This window comes from Solenopsis invicta, chromosome 14 (genome assembly GCF_016802725.1).
Source record: "Solenopsis invicta isolate M01_SB chromosome 14, UNIL_Sinv_3.0, whole genome shotgun sequence".
Lineage (NCBI taxonomy): Eukaryota > Metazoa > Arthropoda > Insecta > Hymenoptera > Formicidae > Solenopsis > Solenopsis invicta.
In genome coordinates this window covers 7,857,336-7,880,776 of record NC_052677.1, presented here as the reverse complement: position 1 = coordinate 7,880,776, position 23,441 = coordinate 7,857,336, and the positions used below count along the sequence as shown (strand labels likewise).

General features: G+C 32.6%; 1 protein-coding gene across 1 annotated transcript in view; it reads left to right on the top strand.

The window, feature by feature from the left end:
• Positions 1-2,286: 2,286 nt before the first annotated feature.
• LOC105202184 (fatty acid synthase) overlaps positions 2,287-23,441 on the top strand; it is a 70,723-nt gene continuing 49,568 nt past the window's right edge. Inside the window, 7 exon segments of the mRNA XM_039457175.1 lie at positions 2,287-2,421; positions 2,521-2,708; positions 11,891-11,900; positions 11,902-12,136; positions 12,234-12,411; positions 12,414-12,464; positions 13,328-13,746. Coding sequence (XP_039313109.1) covers positions 2,546-2,708; positions 11,891-11,900; positions 11,902-12,136; positions 12,234-12,411; positions 12,414-12,464; positions 13,328-13,746 — 1,056 coding nt within the window. The 5' untranslated portion in view covers positions 2,287-2,421; positions 2,521-2,545.

Below are 23,441 nucleotides of genomic sequence, written 5' to 3'. Positions count from 1 at the left end.
AATCGAATGATATGCAATAGCCTTTATCTGCGATTTTGGCAACGGATAGCAGATTGGTCCTTAGGTCCGGAACATGTAATGCATCTTGTAATTTGATCCGTTTGTCTCGATTCTTGATTTGTGTTAGGAGCTCGACTTCTCCTTTTGCTCTTACTGAGCTGGTGGCATTGTTGGCTAACTTGATATCACTCTGTGTACTTGTCGGCTTGATCATCATTCGGATATCCTTACACAAGTGGGATGTGCATCCACTGTCAAGGCACCACTGGCTCGATGCGGTGTCTCCCGGAGATCCGGTCGAGTATTGGGCGACTTCAGCTAAGAAAGTGTCAACCTCCGTATTATTTGCCTTGTCTGATTCTTGCTTCTTCCTTTTGCGACAATCCGCATATTTGTGTCCTGCTGTTTTGCAAAAAGAACATTTGAATTTGAAGCGAGTAGGTGCCTTTGCGTCGTTTTCATTTCGTGGTGTGGATGCATGTTTAGGGTTATGTTTGTTGCGATACGCAAGCATCGCTCCCGATTCGCTCCCCGTGGCTTGATTTCGCGCTTCATGCTCTTCGATGATTTTTATTTTCAATTGTTCGGCGCTTGGTAATGTATCTCGAGATTCGATTGCGCACCGGAAGTTCTCGAAGCTATTTGGTAAGCTGTAGAGGAGCATGATGGAGAGGAGGTCTCCGTTGACGTTCACTTCCATAGATTCTAGTTTGTCAATCGCGTCGAAGAAATCAGCTATATGTTTCTTTACGTCACCGCCTTCCGACATTTTGGTTTGGATGAGGCGTTTGAGTAATGTCGCTTTGCGCGCGGGGTCTTTGGAATCGTATATCGATTTCAATTTGTCCCATACGTCCTTTGAGGTTAGGCAACCGCGTACCTGCTTTAGTTCCGTGGGACTTATGGCGAGAATGAGATCGGATTTCGCCATACGATCTTCCTTCTCCCATGCGGTGATGGCGGCTTGCGTAGCCGGGGCATCGTCGGTGCCCTCCGGGCGTGGTTTCTCACCGTTCACGTAGCACCACGTGTCGTCCTTTACAAGCAACGCTTCCACTTGGATGACCCACGTATCGTAATTGTCTTTGGTCAATGTCTCAATTCGCGTGGAATTTACGGTGTTAGTGTGAGCCATCGTTTCGCGTTATCGTTGACGAGTGCTTGCAGTCGTGTATACACTTAATGGCGGTCGTGTGCAATACGTACCACGTTCGTTATCAGTCTAGGTCAACGTTTGTCGCTCTGGGCCCATAACCTGTAGCGAGTAGGGCAGGAACCGGGCAGGTAGATTGATAGGAACTCAGTGTATGACATAAAAGCACTAGTATATTGTAGACAGTTTCGATCGTACAAAAGGAGAGATGAGACGGCAAGAGCCCGTGTACAGATCGCGTGTAGAGAGAAAGAAGAATGATGTAGAGAGGCGAGACGCCAAGCGTCCGTGCCCAGTGCTGCGAGAGTGCACTCGCAGGCGGGAGCGAGTGTCGATAGATCGATACTCGCGAGGCTTCCTCCGCGATGTTATTGGGTTGTCGGACGCAATGTTTGCGAGATGTCCAACAAATTATTGTATTATATTGACATATTTTTTAGTTGCATTCTTAAACAAATAATAACAGAAAAGTTATTCCAGATGTTAATCCGTATTTGTAAAAATCAGTAGAAAAACTGTAATTTTGTATATATTTATATAAATAATATGGTTTAATTATACATATAGTTTATCTTTTCGATAATATAAATTTACTTAATCTATCAGTTATATACACATATTAGCATAAAGTGTTCACAGATCATCCAGTTCGCAGCGATCACAAAGGTCAAGCAACGTTCGCCCGAATCATGACTTGGATGGGTGACATTTGAAAATTTCCGAGAAAAAATTCCCAATTTTTTTTTGCGAAAAATGTTTTTTAAAATGTTATTAAGATATTATTTTGCTCATTGAAATTATGTAGTGTAATAATATAATACATTTATGCGGATATTCCTTAAATAACCTAAAAAAGTCCTGAAATGCGTATATACCATATATTTCGAGGATTGCAAATGGACATCTTTAGGATTCTTGATGGGATGTCCACAGGATGTCCATAGGCAAGAAGTCATAGGCAAGAAGCCATAGGAAAGTGCCTTAGGCAAGAGGCACTCATTTGCTAGTCCAAGGGACGTCCTGTGGAAGTAAAGCAATTTGCTTGCCGAATTCGTGTTCAATCTGCGCAAAAACACATCGGAAATGATAAAGTTTATTCAAACAACAGAACAGAAGTTTAAAAACGGAAGTCTGTGTAAGCAGTATTCATATTAGCGTATATTTTAATAATCATTTGAATTTGATATATAAAAGCAGCTCGCCGTTGAGGTAATTAGTGTCACTTTTCATTTGTAATTTGAATGATATCATAGTGATATTAAAACCAGGTACATAAAAATATAAAACAATATGAAAATATAAAACAGTACAAAAATATAAAATAGTATGAAAATATAAGTACATAAAGTACGCATACATTGTTCTAGATTATCCGCATAAATAATTAAAATCATGGATGATAAAGAAGAATGGAACAGTACTGATTCCGGCGAGGAGATCGTTATTTCTGGTATTGCTGGTAAATTTCCAAATTCAGATAATATGCATCAGTTACGAGAAAATTTATTTAACAAAGTGGATCTTGTTAGAAAAGACCATGGTCGATGGAATATAGGTAAATAATTTGGGTGTAATTATATACAATAGTTTGAAATAGTAGAGATATCGGAATGTATTAGTATAGTGTTCTCTGTTTCGAAATGTGCGGTCTCTGATTGTACTGCGGTTCAGTCGATGGCTTGCTTTAAGATATTATACACTCCGAAAGTTAGTGCAAGCATAGACGGCCGAGACAAGTACGCAGTAAGAATAAAGCCATAGTTAATTCCAACAGATAAAGAGTATTTCTTCCCTTCACCTTTTATCAAAGCTTTTCTCAGGGCCTTTCTAACAAAAATATTTATGATAGTAAGAAAGCCTTCATCGGTCGTAGCTAGGTCTTAGTGTTTTTATTTTTATTTATGTGATTTTATATACTTCTCCGAACTCAACCAGAATGTGCGCCGAATTAATTTTCGCTCATAACACAGCATGTCGAATAAGAATTAGTAATATCACTATTTATATTAAATTAATTAATTTAATATAATACTTGATGCTGATTTGCATCTATATACCCATTCCCCCCTGAAAAAACTGTAAGAAATTTATTGCGAAAAATAACACCCCACCCAGGGTTCGAACCTGGCACCTCCGGAATCTCCGGTCCCGGTGTCTTACCACCTCGACCACTGGGGTACAGTAATATTTCTCGCAATATTGGTATATGAGTGACAACGCATTTCTAGGCGCGTGATTCAAATTACAATTACATCTGGTTGAGTTCGGAGAAGTATATAAAATCACATAAATATAAATAAAAGCACTAAGACCTAGCTACCACCGATGAAGGCTTTCTTACTATCATTGTGTTGTTACACTATCGGTCCAATAACACATTTGTAGAGTAATTAAATAAAAATCAATTTTAGTCTACAGTAATAGAAATGGATATTAATCTTGCATTTATACCCTACAAAGTAATTATTTAAAAGCACATTAAATTGGCATCAAAATGACTTTATGGTTCCGAAGCTACACCTATCACATAAGTTTGTTTTATTAATAAATCGCTTTTTAAATGAATTCTTTATCATCTTTGGTATTTCTAAATTGTTAAAAGTTCCATGTAACTAATAAATTAATTTTTAATACCATTTTTAAATAAATAATTTTAGTAAATAATTATTAATACAAACCGAAAAATTGTCGATTTTGTGATTAAATTTGTTTGCTCAAAATTTTGGAAAATCACTATTTCGGGTTTTTGAGATCGCTGATTATGAATTCGATGTCAAAATGGCATAAAATTATCAAAATTGATCGGATTCGCTTAAAAGTTGTTATTTAAGTGTTTTCAAGATCTCTGATTACCAATCCGATTTTAAAAATATAAAATTCAAACTGCCATTCATCATATGGCAAACATAATTTTTAATGTTTAAAGCAAATCTAGTTGATTTTGAAAATTCCGTTTACCATATTAAATCCACTATATTTAATTTTGTATTTTTAGCATATTCTTAATCAGCAACCTCCAAAACTCTTAAGGAACAAGTTTCAAGCATAAAACTTATAGAAATGGAAGGGGGATAGCGTATCTCAATCATCCCACGTAGCACGTATTAGTTTTAAATACGTTTTTAGAACGTATCTCTATAACTTTATAATCATAAAGAAGATATAACCTTTGAAGAACGTTTAAACAAAAACATTTTTGAAACCATAGTTTATGAAACGTATTCTTTACGTTTCTTCTTAACTGCAGAAACGTAACAAATACGTTTCTTAAACTATAATTTCAAAAACGTTTCTGTTTAAACATTTTTTAAAGTTTCTTCACGGTTATGAAACTATGGATACGTTCAAAAGACGTATTTGTAACCAATATATTATGTAAAAAAGTTATATAATTAGTTATAGTTCTATAAAATTTAATTATTTTTTGTTTTTTAAGCGATGAATCTAGTGTAAAAAGCCGTTTTCTTCTCGATTTAAAAAAAAGTATGGTAAAAGTTATTAAATGTAGACAAAGTATACGATAATATTCACTATTTAAAATATTTACAAAAATTTTGTTGGTGTTAAAAAATGGCGGTGTTTTGTTGGTGTTTCAAAATGGCGGCACAGCAGCTGCTTGAAATTGACTCCTCGAATTTGCGCCGGGCAATGCCGAGGTCACAAAATTAATCTGAAATAAAAATTTCAAGAACATTTTGTTAATTACAAATATGTTTTGGACCGATAGTGTAACAACACAATGCCAGTAAGAAAGCCTTCTTTCGGTCGCAGCTAGGTTTTAATGCTAATATTTATTTGTGTGATTTTATATACTTCTTCAAATTCAAGCAGAATGTGCCGAATTAATTTCGGTCGTAACACAACATGTCGAATAAGAATTAGTAATATCACTATTTATATTAAATTGATTAATTTAATATAATAATTGACGCTGATTTGCATATCTATATACTCATTCCACCCTGAAAAAAACTGTAAGAAATTTATTGCGAAAAATAACACCTCATCCAGGGTTCGAAATCTCCGGTCCCGGTGTCTTACCAGTTACCACCTCGACCACTGGGGCACAATGATATTTCTCGCAATATTTGTATATAAGTGACAACGCATTTGAGGCGCGTGATTCCTATTTGACATGCTGTGTTACAACCGAAATTAATTCGACGCACATTCTGCTTGAATTTGAAGAAGTATATAAAATCACACGAATAAATATTAGCACTAAGACCTAGCTGCGAACAAGAGATAGCTTTCTTACTATCAAAATTTTGTTATAATAGTTTATGTAAAAACGCACAGCATATACCTAAATAATTTAAAAAGTTCATAAAATTGCAAAAACAGCAACATAAACAAAAAAAGCACTTTAAACAATTGTTAATAATTATTGTTTAAAGCAAAATATTAATGATTAGATAGATAAATGCTAGGACCAGATAGTTTAACAATGAGCATGTAAAATTTGAAGATAATCGGTCAAGTAGTTTTTGAGTTACATAGGCTGGCGCGCAAAATTTAGCATTTTGACAAAAAAATGTTTAAAGTTGTATACCGACGCGCTCCAGCACTAAGGCTGACTCAGCCTTTCTTTGAAATTAATACAAAAGGAAGTCTCTTATAACTTTCTAATGTTTTTTTTTTATATTTTTGAGATAATTTTCTAACAATTTCAGCAAAAAACAGAAAACGTGAAAAAAATGGATTTTATACTAGGTTTCCCCTTAATTGAAAGTAATAGAATATTCTATTGTACTTTCAATTGCAGGTATTTTAAATTTTTTCAACATGTTAAAAATTTATCAGTTTTATATGTCAGTTTCAAATCTAATATTGTATTTCTCGCTCCTGATGTCATTAAACAAGGACAACTTTAGCGAGTATTCAGGAGCCTTAAGATTACTTATAAGTTAATATATTATATAATATATAGTGTAACACGTACATACATACATGCATACACACACACACACACACACATACTCGGGAGCAAAATTAAGGGATCACTTATTCTAACTCCAAAAAAACAGGCGTTATTTATAAGAGCATAACTTTGTCAAAAATGATTGTAAAAAAATTAATAAAAAGCATTTTAAAGCTTGAAATCTTTAGTTTTGAGATTGATAAGTCATTAAACAATTTACAGATTGTTTATGAAGTTACGCGGATTCAAATAGAAATGCGTCAAATCTCAAAATTTTCTACAAACTTTGCAAAGCTCCACGATGCAAAATAAAAATTGCACGCAAATGCGGTTTACAGCATTTGAAAGCATGGATCTTTATCTTTAATTTGCATATTTGTTGAGCGTTGTACGATTTTTATTCACTGATTTATTTAACATTAAAGAAAGGAATCATTTTTGCTTTAGTGCTGAATAACTCAGTGAAAAAAATTGTACAAAGCTCAACAAAAACGGAAATTAAAGGTAAAGATTTATGCTTTCAAATATTGTAAACTGCAATTGTGTGCGATTTTTATTTTACGCTGTACAACTTGGCAAAATTTTTATAAAAAGTTGACATTTGTCGGATTTTTTTTAAGAACTTTGTAAAGCTTCACGGCGCGAAATAAAAATTTCACAAAAATGCGATTTAGAAAATTTAAAAGCGTGAATATTTACCTTTTATTTTTTTTGTTGACCGTTGTACAATTTTTATTTACTGAATTATCCAACATTGAAGCAGAAAAGGCCATTTTTGCTTCACTGTTGCCTAACTTAGTGAAAAAATATCGTACAACGCTCAACAAAAACGTTAATTACAAGATCCACGCTTTCGAATGTTATAAACCGCATTTTCGTTTAATTTTTATTTTGCGTCGTGGAGCTTTGCAACGTTTGTAAAAAATTTTGAGATTTGGCGCATCCCCGTTTGAATCTGCATAACTTTGTAAACAATCTATAAATCGTTTAATGACTTATCAATCCCAAAATCTCGAATAGAGATTTCAAGCTTTAAAATGCTTTTTTATAAATTTTTTACGGTCATTCTTGACAAAGTTACATTCTTTTGAATTACGCTTATTTTTTGGAGTTAGAATAGGTAATCCCTTAATTTTGCTATTGAATGTATAAAAGATACTTGAATCAAATAAGGCCCAGTACTAAATGTGGTCCACTTTTAAATTTACCATTTAAAAATGCGCTTTATGTTTAAAATATATGCTTGAAAGGTATGTCATAGAAAGTAGATAAAGAGGGACTGGGGAATTAATAACAATAGCAACACGTTTATTTAGGACAAAAAAAGCTTGTAACAAAGTAGGAAAATCAGCCGTTTTTATAAAAATTTGTTGTAAATTTAATAAGTATACTATATTTTATAATTTATTACAACATATTGTAATATTATTTAACTTTCTAACTGTAGAAAAAAACAAATATATATATATACATATATATATATATATATATATATATATATATATATATATATCGATTTTTTGGATTAAGTATACTTTTTTATAAATAACGTATTATTAAATAAGGCCTATTTATATATTTATTGTTATAGCCATTATCATTTGTTTATTATGTATGTGATTCTTCGTAGTATTTTTCGTTCAAAACACCCTAGTTGCTCCTCATTGCTTTTTGTTAAGGTCCACGTCTCGGAGCCATACGTCAGCACCGGTCGTACCAGCGTTTTATAGAGCTTACACTTGGTTTGGCGCGATATATTTTATGACCTTAGTTGTGTAATCAACTCAAAGTAACACCTATTAGCCAGTAATATCCGCCTTTTTATTTCTGCAGTTATGTTATTTCCTGTGTTAACCATCGATACCAAATAAATAAATTCATCGACCATCTCTATTTGTTTTTGGCCTATTTGTAGCTCATGTTGCTTTGCTGGTCGTAAGGCGGGCATGTATTTAGTTTTATTAGTATTTACCACTATGCCCATCTTGTTTGCCGCTTCCAGCGCTATAAATGTTTCTTTGGCCATTGCTTCCGTTCTACTTATGATGTCTACATTATCCACGATAGCTAGTATTTGTACGCTTTTGTTGAATATTGTGCCTGTGGTGGTGATTTGTGAGGATCTTATTACTTTTTTTAAGGCCAAGTTAAACAGTATGCATGATAGCGCGTCGTCCTGCCGCAGTCCGTTTTTTGTTTCAAAGGGCTGAGATAAATTGCCCTGTATGCACACTTTACATTTTACCTCCTTTATCGTGAGTTTTGTCAGCTTTATTAGGTATGGTGGTACATCCAACTCATGCATGGCTTCATATAATTTTGTTCTTTTTACCGTGTCATACGCTCCTTTAAAATCTACAAAGATGTGGTGTGTTTCTATGCTATACTCGCGAGTCTTTTCCAGTATTTGTCTCAGGGTTGAGATCTGATCCACTTCCCGGCACGGAAGCCTGCTTGGTATCTTCCTATTGTTTTCTCCGCATAAGGTTTAAGGCGGAAATATAGTATCGAGGAGAACACTTTATACGCTGTATTTAACAACGTGATCCCCCTGTAGTTTGCACAGTATATTGCCCTTCTTATGTATTGTGCATATTATGCCGATATTCAAGTTCTTCGGGAGTATTCTTTGCTTCCAAATCTCCACTATGAGTTTGTGGAAGAACTGAACCAGATTTTCTTCCCCTATCTTGAATATTTCAGCTGGGAGGTTATCCGTCCCTGGTGATTTATTATTTGCAAGCTTCATGATGGCTTGTTTAGTTTCTAGTATTGTTGGAGGTGTTTTTCCTTCCTCTTTTTCCCCTGTCTCCTCTTCCTCCCCGTACTCTCCGCGCTCCCCTACCGCGTTACTTCCATCAGAATTTTCCACCGGGTTCAGTAGGCTCTTGAAGTGTTCTGCCCAGCGCCGCAGCACTTCTTCTTTAGACGTTATTAATTTACTGTCCCTGTCTTTGCATTGCATTGTTCTTGTCTAGAAGCTCCTTCTACAGTTATTGATTTCTCTGTATTCATGTTGTTTATTTAGCGCCTCTATATCCCTTAGTTGTTGGTTAAAGTAGACTTTTCTCTTCGCTTTATGTATTTTCTTCTCATTTCGCCTTTTTGCCTGATATTCATCAATTGCTGTTCTTGTTTGTTGTGTTTGCATACGTAAGTATGCCTCATTTTTTAACCTTGTCACTTCCAAACATTCTCCGTCATACCAATCCCTCCTTCTAACATGTTGTTGCTTTTCTACTACTTTCTTTGTTACCGTATGCACTTCCTTTTTTAATCTATTCCAATAATTGTTTATGTCACCCACCTCCGTTGTATCTTGGGCCGCTTCCTCCAATCGACTGTTGATGATATCATGCATCCGTTCCGCCTTGGCTAGATTTTTAAGCTTTTCCACCTTTAATTTGCTTTTTTTCTCTCCCCTCTTCTTCCTCGCCTGTGATATCCTTGCTTGCAGTTTGGCTATGACAAGATAGTGGTCGGAGTCTATATAACCTCCTCTATAACTTTGGCAATCCATAACATTCGATCTTTGCTTTGTATCTATCAGGAGATAATCTATCTGATTTCCACATTGGCCATCGGGTGTGATCCAAGTTGTCTTATGTATGTTTTTATGTTGGAACCATGTGCTTGTTATCGTCATATTAAGCGATGCTGCGAAGTTCACCAGACGTATCCTATTGTCGCTACTTTTCCGATGAAAGCTGTTTTTCCCTATTGTAGGATTGAAGATTTGTTCTTGTCCCACTTTGGCATTCATATTGCGCACGACTATTTTGATGTCATTTTTAGAGCACTGTCTGTACGTATTCTCGAGGTCTTCATAAAACTCTTCCTTTTTATTTGGGGGCTTGTCCTTCGTCGATGCATGCGCGTTTATTATGTTATAGTTGAAGAATTTTCTCTTCACTCGGATGCTATAGATTTTGTGGTTGACCGCCTCCATTTATCATTCCTTTAAGCCTCTGGTTTACTATAAAACCTACTCCAAACATGTGCTTTTTCTTATGGCAGCTATAATACACGGTGTGTCTTCGCTTCTCAATAATTCCCTGTCTCGTCCATTTAATCTCCTGCAGTGCTGTAACATCGATGTTGTAATCGTCCACTATTGCAATCAGTTTCCTCAGTGCGCCCGCTCTATAGAGGATACGGGTGTTCCATGTTCCGATTCTCATGTCCTTGTTCCCTACTCCAGTTTGTCGTCCTTGCTTTTGTAACGGTTGATTATTTACGGGAATTGGTTATCGACCTATAGCCCAACCCTCTTTTTGGACGGCCATTTCTCACTTCCTCGTTTGCCCTGATCTTGTTTTCCACTGGGGTTGACTACCCAGCCTCCTTCAAGGTTGCTCAGGTTCACCCGTGTAGCTTTCTACTCTTTGTGAAGGTAAAAAGAGGGATTGAGTAAAAGAGGCTATGCAACGCTATCCGGAATTGGCGTCGTGCACTACTCCATTTGAATCCCAAAATTAACCAGTAGTAAAAACTCATTTAAGTAACTGTGCAATATAAGGGACTCAGCTCTAATCATGTTGACCTTGATATATATTATAGAAGCAAGAATACTGAACAACTTTTTTTTATAAATTAATTGGCGTTCTCTTACAGATTTCAAGATATACTTAGAGAAAGAAAAAACAGTTTTTCTCAATTATTTCAGAAAATATTCATTTCACAAAAAAATGTGTTAAACAAAAAAAAAATGAATCTTGTGATAAGCTCTATAAATAAGAGTCTGTACATATTTTACCTAACTTCAACACATTGGGAGTTATAATCAAAAAACTATTTTAAAAAAAACTCTGACAAATTCAAATTTTCTTATGTTTTACAGAGGACGCGTGGGCGGGGGAGGAGCACCTCCTTCTCGTATTTTTTCTAACCTAACCCACCATGTCTGAGTCGGTCCATTAATGACGGAGTGGGTGCGGGAGGGTTGGGCCATAATTTCAAATCTAATGTCGCAACGTGGTCAATTAGATATCCTTGGCTAAAATAGAATTAGGGTAGGTTAGAAAAAATACAGGGGGAAGGTGCGGGGGAAAGGCAGAGTCCCTTCCCCGCCCAAGCATCTACACTTCACGCAAAACTACTTAAAATAAAAAAAATATTAAAAAAAAATTTTTCTACTATAACAACTACAATATTGAAGTTAGTTATGAATATGCATATAACCAATTTTCATAGAGCTTATCACGAGATTCATTTTTTGTTTGACAACTTTTTTGGAAAATAAATATTTTCTAAATTAAAAAAAATTGTTTTTTCTTTCTCTAAGTATATCTCGAAAACCAGACGAGAGCGCCAATTAACACATAAGAAAAAATTGTTCGGTATTTTTGCCTCTACAATAAATGTCAAGATTAATATGATTGAAGCTGCGTCATCTATAGTGCACAATTACCCTTATTTAAAATATTTATTCAGAATTGAATAATTTCTTTATTCTTTCTTTTTAAAATAGAGAATAAGAAATCGGTCATTTCATGTAATAAATATTAAATAATCATTTTATGCTATTTTATTTTATATAATCTGCGTATTTCAAATGTTAATTTAAATTCAACCAACTCTTGATATCCAGTAATCATCCTACAACGTTGAAAAAAACTAACAAAGTAATTTTAACGATTGCTACTGGAATGTAACGCAAATTATATAATACATAAAATTGTGACATATCATCATGACACCTATCTCACAATCCCTTTTTCTACTTTAATTATATATTTATGTCAAAAAAGAATCATAAATTTTATATAAAAACGTAAACAGTCAAGGTTCATGTAAATCTATCAATTTTTTATTAGAGCATCCGAACAAAATGTTTGGGAACAATTAATAATGTGGAAAAATTTGATGCGGACTTCTTTGGACTTTCTTTCGAGCAAGCACATGTACTCACGTCTGAGGCGAGATTATTATTGGAACATGCTTATGATGCAATTATCGATGCAGGGATTAATCCAAAACAATTGAAAGGAAAAAATACTGCTGTAATCATAGCAGTAACTTATGTAGAAACGCAAGCAAAATTTCTATTCGAGAATCTTAACGTAAGAAAATTATTAATTAATAAAAACACACTAGAAAAAAAAGTTATTAAATTTGTTATTTCTGTGCAAAAACTTGATGATAAATTTTTATAATTAGCTACGCTGTCAGAATATTATTGGATGTAGCAAATCTACGTTAGCAAATATTCTTTCATCCCATTTGGATCTAAAAGGGCCATCACATACAATCGATTCAGCATGCAGTTCAAGCCTTTTTGCCGTGGCAGTCGCGTATGATTACATCATGTCGGGTACATGCGAAGATGCGATAGTTGGAGTGCAAATTTATGTTTACATCCTATGATAAACCAGCAGTTTTCACGTCTAGGTATTTTTCAAACAAACTGCTTTTTTAATACACGCAAAGAAACGTAACAATTAAAGAATTACGTTTTTCTTATAGCATTCATAAAATAGTACATTATGCAACATGGGGCCGAGCTTTGCCGTTCTCGATTGAGGACGATATTTTCAGTCCGAGGTATAGCTACGCAACCGAGACCTAAAAACAGCGTCGAGAATGCACTCGGTCCCATGTTGCATACGGTATTTTATGCATAGAAAGTATGTTTTTTGCGGTATTCGAGGAAGAACTAGCGTGTGGCATTTTCCTGTTACTGCCTGTCCCGGTTATAGATCATAGAGATCAATTGTACTACCTTCGTTTATGCATTTTGACCCTACGTTCAGCGAAATATGCGTCACCGAAATATGCGGAGTCACGTGACAAAAGTGCACATGCGGAACCGTACGAGAATATTGATTTTGCTTATATTGCCGTCCACGGATGGCAATATCTCCTACCCCAAAATTGCCCATTTACGGCCATGTTACCAACTGTGCCAAAATGTCGCAAAAAACGTGCTTTCTTTGCATTTATTCAGTTTTCATTAAGCTGTGTAACTTGATGAAACATTTGCAATAAGATTTTGCTAAAATAAAATATTGTTTAAGAAAAATGGTATTTTAATTTTTCAGGGTAAATTTATAGATAAACTGCGTTTATTCATAATCAATTTCACATTCATGAAGAAAAATGTACAGAAATTTATTTGTATAGAAATCTGAATTTATATTTTTGTTTTGATACGGCGGAGGGGAAAGGGCAAATTTTCTGAAGATTTCTCATTTTCTATATATAAGTAAATTCAATATAAATTAAAACTTAATTATATATTTTATATGTTTGAGGTGTTTTGTCATCTGACGGTCACTGCAGACCTTTCGACATCAAAACAAACGGATATTCACGTAGTGAAACAGTGACAGTGGCATACTTTCAAAAGATGAAGAATGCGAAAAGGATTTACGCCACATGTCCACATATTAAATTGAACAGTGATGGCTATACAGAAGAAGGAATAACATATCCATCGATGCTTATGCAAAGTACTTTACTGATGGAATTTTACGATGAATGCGGAATACCGAAATCATGTTTGGATTACATTGAAGCACATGGTACGGGTACCATAGTTGGCGATCCTCAGGAAGTTAGTGCACTCCAGAACGTTTTGTGTAAAAATAGAGAAACTCCGTTAATGATTGGTTCTGTAAAATCTAATCTTGGTCATGCTGAATCTGCGGGTGGTTTTGGTCAGATCGCCAAGGTAAAACAAGTAATTTTCGCTTTTATTTACTAATTTCAAGTTTATTTTTAATATACTTCCCTGCCTGCACCGGACGTAACAGAGACGTGCTGTTTTGATCACAAAGTCGCAGAAAATATGATACGTCTTGTGCACGTCGCTGCGACGTAACTAAATAATTTGAATGTTTTAATTAATTAGCTGTTTGTTGAATTTTCTTTTGTATTATGACTTATATTTTAAAGATAAATAACATTTCACTTTTAAAAAATGATGTTTTTCATTTAATGTAATTAAATTTAATACGTAATTGTGAAAACGTTACGTAGAGTAATGTACAGTTGGGAAATACTATCGCGGTATCCGGTTATCCGGTAAAAATCACTATCCGATGCATCTCTCATAATAATTTCCTTAATCATGCAATTATAGTCACAAATACTTTTTTCTCTGCGTATAGTAGTACACGAAACCGTCACTAGATGGTTGTTATGGCGTTTTCTCGTAAGAAAGAAAACACGTAAATGGTATAAAAGGCGGAGCATTATAAGATTTTTCACCGATGTTCTATTAGAGTAGAATAATTTTTCTGATAAATTCCCTTGAAAATGAAATCAAGTGGAAGATGTTTTAATTTACTATGTGATTAAAACTAACCTTTTTAAACTTCCAATATTTGGAACCATTATAAACATAATAGATGTAACCATACATAAAAAGTAGAATATTATAATTCAGAATTACTATAATTTATAGATCGCGCCCAAAACCACTATAAATTACAGTTGAATTATGGTAATTGCAATCATTCTCTTCTCTCAGTGTAAAACTATTATACATTTTATCTAGCAAGTATTTTACGTACATAATGCAGTAGAAACCAATCTTAATTTTTCAAAATTCGTCGATAATTTTCAGGTCACAATTAGTGCATAAGTCACAAAATACACGTCATTACAACGTCGCTGTCACCAGAAATGGGGGTGTTAGTTACGTCTCAGCGACGTCTCAATTACGTTTCAAACACCAGTTGAGACGTCGCTGAGACGTAACATGCGACGAGTTAGCACGTCACAGCGACGTGCTTGTTACGTTTGGTGCAGGCAGGGTTATTCACACAAAATTAAATACACATACACAAACAGAAGGAAATATACTTGTATAAAAATTGTTTGATAAATTACTTGAACTAGAATAAAGATAACAAATTGATGCCATTTGTTATCATTTTAGCGTCAAAATGATGATAAATAATAATCTGCTTACTATCTGAGAAGGCTTATTAATTCTTTGTGATCCAACATTTTTTTTTATTTTTTCTTAGTTTAGTTGAGTCATCATGATAATAGTGTTTTTAAAAGTGTTTTTGTGCAATAGAAAATCTAAAAAAAAAAATTCTGGTACACTCTCTTTTAACTTTCCAAAATACAATTTAACAATTATTTGACCCAAAACGTTTTTTTACCTTTTTTTACGTGTCTGTATTTGAGGCAAAATTTGCAAAATTTATTTTTCACTAAAAAATTTGTAATTTTTTAATACGTGAAGACCTTTCTAAATAATCAAAGATTTGTACTTTTAAGGTTCCTAATTAAGCTGAAAATTTCAAGTTGACGGTAGTGACGTAGTCGGGAAAAAATAAAAAGACGCGGTCTTGCGCCAAGTGAACGTGCAGCGAGAGAGATTAGAAGTGGAGTTACACTCAGGCCTCAGAAGTTTTCCGCGAGCGTTTTCTCTTTTATTGCTAATAGATGAACGCGGATATTCCTGTTTGCATAGACCGACCCAACAATAAGGTTCTCGCTTAGCAAAAGATGCCTCGCTTGGTGGCAAAGAAAAATATACCTACACATGTTTCATTGTGAAAATCCTTAGTGAAAGTTTTGGATAGGAATTTAATACAAACTTTTTTGAGCCATTCCAAAATCTGTGTCCGTTATAAATTAGAATCATTCAAATCAAATTTGTAATCCTTTTTGATCCATGCATCAAACTAACTTCTATCCGAATGAATTCGAGACTAATTTTAATAGTCTTTTCAATTCTTCTAAATCCATGAGTCTAATCTAAACGAATCTAAGACTCGTCTGGATAAGATTTTCAATCCTTCATCCTTAAACACGTATTGAAAATTTCCCTAGATTTTCGACCGCTTACTGTGTGAAGACCATATCCCGAGCGTAAGCTTGCGGGGTTAGTGATAAATGCGGCAAGGGGAAGGACAAACTCGGCTGTTTCCGGTACGGTTCGGATGTGTTCGGCATTACCAAACATATTCATTCAATTCAATTCAATTTTTTTTTTCTATTCAATTCGTAAAACTTTTTAAATATAATATGATAAATTAATTAAATGTTAACTGTCATATATATTCAGAAATAAATACACAATTTGTTTTGTAAGAAATAGCAATACTCAGTGAAAAATGGTATATTAATTGATTTGACATTAATTTTGTTTTATTACCATTTTTCAGTAGGTAATATTTAAATGTTAAGATTATAATTTTAATTAAATAATATTGCAATACAAAAGAAAAATCGAGAACTTTTATTAGTTAATTTTAATATCATTAAATTATATATTTAAATATAGTACACAATATGTATAATAAAATAAACTAAAAAGTCTAAATGAATCTAAATTTATTGGTTTTGTTTAAATTTCCGGTTTTTGCAAACGGACACAACACAAAAGCTTATTTTACCTTCTCAGCGATTGTGATGCAATCGACACTATTTGACAAAACATAAATGATATCAAGCGATAACGTTTAACCTTTTAAACAGCTGCCAACGGATTTAAACGAACTGACAGTGACGGAATGCAACGGACTCTCACTTATGAGCCAAATATTTCCAAGTTTGACCGAAATTTATCGACTTTGTCCTCTGCTTCCCCTTACGTCGATTATCACACCTTTCTCGCCTAAAATAACAGTTTACGCTCGGTCTATAGTTTTTTACTGGTGCAGTCCCATAGAGTCGGCGTACGGCGTATCGACGTATGGTGTAAAGGAACCAGGCCAATCACATACTTTACACTCGTTTTTGTCACTAGCAAGAAAGCCACGCTGATTTTTGCAGCGTTCCAGCGTTTACGCTACACATACATATAGACTTCATGCTGCGACGTTGATGTTATTGATGCGAAAAGTCGCATTTGGAATTTTTATTGCCGGGTCTAATCTTCTATTAAAATTCAAGTGGAAACTATAATTATATAACTATAATTATTCTACACAAAATGCGTATGATATGAAAACCATATTATCTCCTGAAGATAAATACCACAAACAAATTTGAAGACGAGTGCGAGCAGAAATTGGCTCACGAATAACAAATTGTTTCTGTATATGTAGTGAAACAATATATAATAATTTTCCGAATGTTTTAGGTGTTACTCAAAGATAATTAAAATATTTTTCTTTATCTCCATCATTTCTTGCACTAGATTGTGGCTAGCCCTTTGTACTAATCGTCTTTCGAAATTAAAAATTGGTCTAATCTAAAATTTTCGAGCATTGTGTTTAATTTTAAACACTCTTTTCTTTTCTTCGGCTCTCATTAAGTCGTATATTATGTATACTTGAATTAATTTTTGACAAATGCTTTCTTTGCTTAAATTATTATCTAAACATTTGTAAATTTTAAAAGTTTTATTAAATGGATTAATGCAAATTCAGACATTTTGTTAACAAAATTATGGACATTTGTTTTGACTTTATATATACCTATAAATGTATGTGTTAAAACATTACGCTGAAAATTTAATCAACTGTTTTATAGGCCAATCACAGCCTTTACGCTCGTTTTTGTTACGCCAGCACAAAAGTCGACTGTCCCATGGAGCATATTTACGTCGGCGTAATGATCAATAAGCCAATGACAAGATCCCTTCAATGTCCATTTCAGAAATGGGTATTGTAAATTAACATTTGATTGGCTAATTAATCTTTACGCCGCGTAAATACGCTCCATGGGACAGTCGATGTTTGTGCTGGCGTAATGAAAACAAGCGTAAAGGCTGTGATTAGCCTAGTTCCCTTACGTCACACGCCGATATGCCGTACGCCGACTCCATGGGTCTGCACCATAAATCTATGATGAAGACGGAATAAGAAAAAAGATTCGGGCTAGGTGGAAAAAAAGTTTGAAGTCTCCTCTATCGACTGACGATTAACCAACTTTATTTCTTAACTAAAATAAAATGGCACAAAAGTAAAGTTTTTTTGAAAAGTTCTCCCAGACTCATTTATGTGTTTAAGGGTTAATCCGTGAGGTTTCTCGAGGTTGAATCGGAATAAACGGTAATAATTTGAAACAAACTTTGTAACTATGATTCTTTCTATCTTTCTTTTCTCTTTTTCTTTCTATACGCCTGAATCCATTTTAGTCCAAAATTTTTATCTGAATCTTTCCGACACTTTCACCAGAGATATGACTTCTCTTAGATCCAAGGGTAAAGCATATTTTTTACTTTTTTCAACAGTTTATGTGATTTCCTGCCTGAATAAGTTTTACTTTACATGGTTTTTATATGAATATTTATTTATTGTCAAAGGTAATTCAAGAGCTATTTTTGGAAATGTTTCAAAACAATCTCATTAATCTGTTATCCAAATTCTGTTTATTTACAAATGCCATGGTTGAAACTTCAGCTTAAGCATACGTTTTCCTGCTTCAATAGGTTTCACTTCATGAACCTACAATTATTAATTGATTGTCAGGGGAGAAAAGGATAATTAAATGCCAATGTTTGCAAAACGATATTATTATTCTATTTTATTCTCTTTATTTATAAATGCCACAAATGAAATTTTTATGTGTTATTTCTTGCTTATAACATCACGTCTTCAATATATCCGCGCGAGAAATCAAGAGTTAAAAAAAAAATAGTAAAAAAAAATAAAAAAATGGCGCACTTTAAAAAATTAAAAATTTGCTAAATAATTAATTTTTCATAATGCAATAAAACTTTAAATAATATCATAAATTATTTTTTAATTAATAAATTTTTTTTTTTAATTTTTTAATTTTTGACTTTATATTAATTTGAATGGCAAAAAATTTGTAACTTTCTAAATCTGTTTAAATTTGGAAAATTCTTGATTTTTTAAAATCTTTCTTGAATTTATTATTTCATTTCCTAGTGTAAAAAAATTTTCAAGAAAAATCAACTTAAATAATCGAAAAGCTTCCCTTTTTAAACTGAGAAAAATTGTTCTACAATTTTTTTTTATGAAGTTCAAACGTTGACTTTAGCAAAAATTAAGTGAGGGTTCAACAACAAAATTAAAGGATCATCTTCCATTACTCTTCCAAAGAGAGTGTAACCTGACAAATCAACAAAAATGATAAGTCAAATGTTTTAAAACGTATTTTACAGCTTAATGTTTTTACATACTTTTAATATTGACTTTGAAAATATATATTGATCTTTTACTGAGCTATATGGTTACAAATAAAGATGCGGTAAAATTGTTTATGTATTTTGCGAGTTTATTTGACGTGAATTCAAAATTTCATACAAGTGCAGTTTACAGCGTTTGTAAGCATGAATCTTTATTTTTAACCCTTAAACATATAAATGGGCACGCCAAGTATTTTTTTTCACTATGATTCCGTTTATCGTTTAGTCACTTGAAGTCTGTTTTATGAAACTTAAAATTATTTGGAAAAATAATAGATTGAACTTTTACTGCATATACTTTTTAGTAATTAAACACTTTGCTAATTGTTCTAATAAATAGTTTTAATATACATGTTTTAAAAATGTTTGGAGTTTACGTGGGTTTAGAGAAAAATACCGTTGTGTTTTCTTATGTCTAATGATATACCTGGCTAATTATGTGATCTAACCTTTTTTTGGAATAATTTAATTTAAAAACATGTTTTTAATATAAAATAGTTAAAATAATATACGATATTTTTTAAAAAAGGGTTTTTGTTAAGAATTTTGAAAGACTATACAACACTTTTATTTTATACCTGGCGAACAATTTTTTTTAAAGATTTTTATAGATCTCACTACTTTTTGGTACTCTTTTAATTGAAAAATGTTTTTACTTTTAAAAAGATTTAAAAAAAGATTATTATTATTATTATAGATAGTAAAATTCGTAATTATTTTCTCAACAAAATGTACAAATCAATCATAATATTAAAGAATCTACTTTTTCTGCTAAACACAGCCAATATTTTTTTTTTCAATCATTCTCGAACTAGCTTGGTAATTACGAAAATTTATTAATTATAACTAAAATACTAAATACTATAAAGAAATTATATTTTTTATTATTGTACATATTTATATTTTCTAATATTGTACATTTTTTAAATTATATATTAATTATTCAAATTAAATTACAAATATAATATAACCCAGCCAGAAATTACTCATCAAATTGATATCGATTTGACATTGAAAATAGTGATCGAAAACTAATCGAAATACTCATCGATTTCGATTCGATTATGTCACACTTTTCGATGAATTATTGACTAAAAAATGATCGATTTCGACTCGATTTCGGCTCGATTTTAGCTCAATTTCGGCTCGATTTTAGCTCGATTTCGACTAGATTTCAAATACTGTTTTTTTTTATTGCAGCTACATATAATTGGGTTAATAAAGCCTTAATCTAAGTACATATGAATAATTGTTGCATACGAAAATAATAGTTTTTCGACTGTGATTAGCTGATTGTATACGAAATTGCTATTTTCGTATGTGAAAGTTATTAGTATGAACTTGAAAATTGGTCCCCAGAAACAAAAAACAAATTTTTGTTTTGTACATCCACGGTCATCGATTCTGACCCTCGGAAAATTTTCCAAACTATCAGAAGTCACTATCTTTCTACACACAGTTCATGTTTAACGTAACGTCAGAGTTTACAGTCGCGACGGCCGCTTGCGACCGCATTTGACATAGGTCTAGTTTATACCGAGCACTTGATACGCGTACTAACTCGTAACTTTCTATTAAATTATCTTACTTTCGATGATGCGTGTATACATGATACATATATTTAATTATCTCAATTTATATTGTACCAGCTTAGTATACTATTCTCTAAATTTTTTGCCAAAATTAAGATAATTTAATAGAAAATTACTAGTTAGTACGTGTATCAAGTACTCGGTATAAACTAGGCCATAAAAGCGATGTAACCTTTCTACCAAATGCAATAAATTTTTAGAAATTAATCCGCAAACTTGAGTTTTAAAGATTAATAATTTTTTGTGATGAAAAAGAAGATAAAGTAAAGATAAATTTTTAAAAACTATCAAACTACCCTGCCTGCACCGGACGTAACAGAGACGTGCTGTTTTGATCACAAAGTCGCAGAAAATATGATACGTCTTGTGCACGTCGCTGCGACGTAACTAAATAATTTGAATGTTTTAATTAATTAGTTGTTTGTTGAATTTTCTTTTGTATTATGACTTATATTTTAAAGATAAATAACATTTGACTTTTTAAAAATGATGTTTTTCATTTAATGTAATTAAATTTAATACGTAATTGTGAAAACGTTACGCAATGTAATGTACAGTTGGGAAATACTATCGCGGTATCCGGCTATCCGGTAAAAATCACTATCCGATGCATCTCTCATAATAATTTCCTTAACCATGCAATTATAGTCACAAATACTTTTTTCTCTGCATATAGTAGTACACGAAACCGTCACTAGATGGTTGTTATGGCGTTTTCTCGTAAGAAAGAAAACATGTAAATGGTATAAAAGGCGGAGCATTATAAGATTTTTCACCGATGTTCTATTAGAATAAAATAATTTTTCTGATAAATTCTCTTGAAAATGAAATCAAATGAAAGATGTTTTAATTTACTATGTGATTAAAACTAACCTTTTTAAACTTCCAATATTAGGAACCATATAAACATAATAGATGTAACTACACATAAAAAGTAGAATATTATAATTTAGAATTACTATAATTTATAGATCGGACCAAAAACCACTATAAATTACAGTTGAATTATGGTAATTGCAATCATTCTCTTCTCTCAGTGTAAAACTATTATACATTTTATTTAACAAGTATTTTACGTACATAATGCAATAAAAACCAATCTTAATTTTTCAAAATTAGTCGATAATTTTCAGATCACAATTAGTGCATAAGTCACAAAATACACGTCATTACAACGTTGCTGTCACCAGAAATGGAGATGTTAGTTACGTCTCAGCGACGTCTCAATTACGTTTCGAACACCAGTTGAGACGTCGCTGAGACGTAACATGCGACGAGTTAGCACGTCACAGCGACGTGCTTGTTACGTTTGGTGCAGGCAGGGTATTATTAAATTATTGTATTGTCATTGTTCCAGCGGCATTTAATTAATAATTTCTACGTTAATGATGAACTGCAAGTATATAGACAGATAGTGACTTTTCAGTTTGGAAAATTTTCCGAGGGACAGAATCGATGACCGTGGGTGTACCATAAGAACGCGCTCACGGCGCTGATAGCGTAAGTAACAATCAAAGGTAATTGGCTGGATCAAAAAGTACGAACCAATCGTCTCTAATTGCTACTAACAACTATTAATTTGATAGTAATTTTCGGCAAGACTAGCTTTGATTGGTTTTTTTTCTTTTTTCTTCTTGTGTCACATAGATAAAACGCGACTGCAAACCGATTTAAATCTACTCAGTTGCCGTGTTGTTTGCGTACACGCAACAAACGTGGTTTATACATAATATAAATAATAAAATATAAATCACCCATATACGAAACTTTTTTGTTCTCAATATTTATTTCTTTATAATAATTAAATAATTAATAATAATAATTTATTAATTAAATAATTCATATTTAAATAATTAAATCAATTTTTATATATAATATTAATAAATATAACAAATTTTATACAAAAATTTAAAAAATATTTATTTGTTCTTTACAAAAAAGTGATTTTTCAAAAGTAGAGATTTTAAGTTTTAAAACTTTTTTAATTTAAATTTTATTCATTTTTTTACAAAGTTACAGCTGTTAACTAAAAAATTAATATTATAACATAATTATTAAATATTAAAATCTTAAAATTTTTACATTATTTAAGTCTGCTAATACATTATAATCCTTTATTTATATTATATTTTATATAATGTAAATAAAGGTGATTATATAAAATTCTAATCAAAATAGTATCAAATCGATATCGAATCAATGAAATATCGATGTTTTCACAGAAAATATATATACTTGGGAAAATTATAATTTAATCTATTGATAAGTAGATGTTACAAATAACTTTTTTTTTTTTAATATCATATAAAACACAGACATCGAAACAGCCTCAAATTTCGATCATTATTTTGATTCAATGTAATTTCGATGGTTTCGACGTCAATTCGACATCCATTCGACATCGATTTGATAAGTCACTTCTGGCTGGGAATCAATTCAAAATGTTTTAAAACACGAGACTAGAAGGCTTATGTTAATAGCCCAACGTGGCCATATCAATGATTGAAACAGTGTAAGAAGGTTATAGAATGATCTGTTTCACTAGTCTCCTGTGCGCATGCGTCAATCACATATAAGCCAATCGTAGACTGTGGATGTTCTTACGCATGCACATAAGCAATCGGTGTGAGAAAATCGTCCCATAACCTCATCACACTGAAGAACTCAATTAGTGCGGCGTTGAGCACATGCGCATTATTTCGTTCGTTTTAG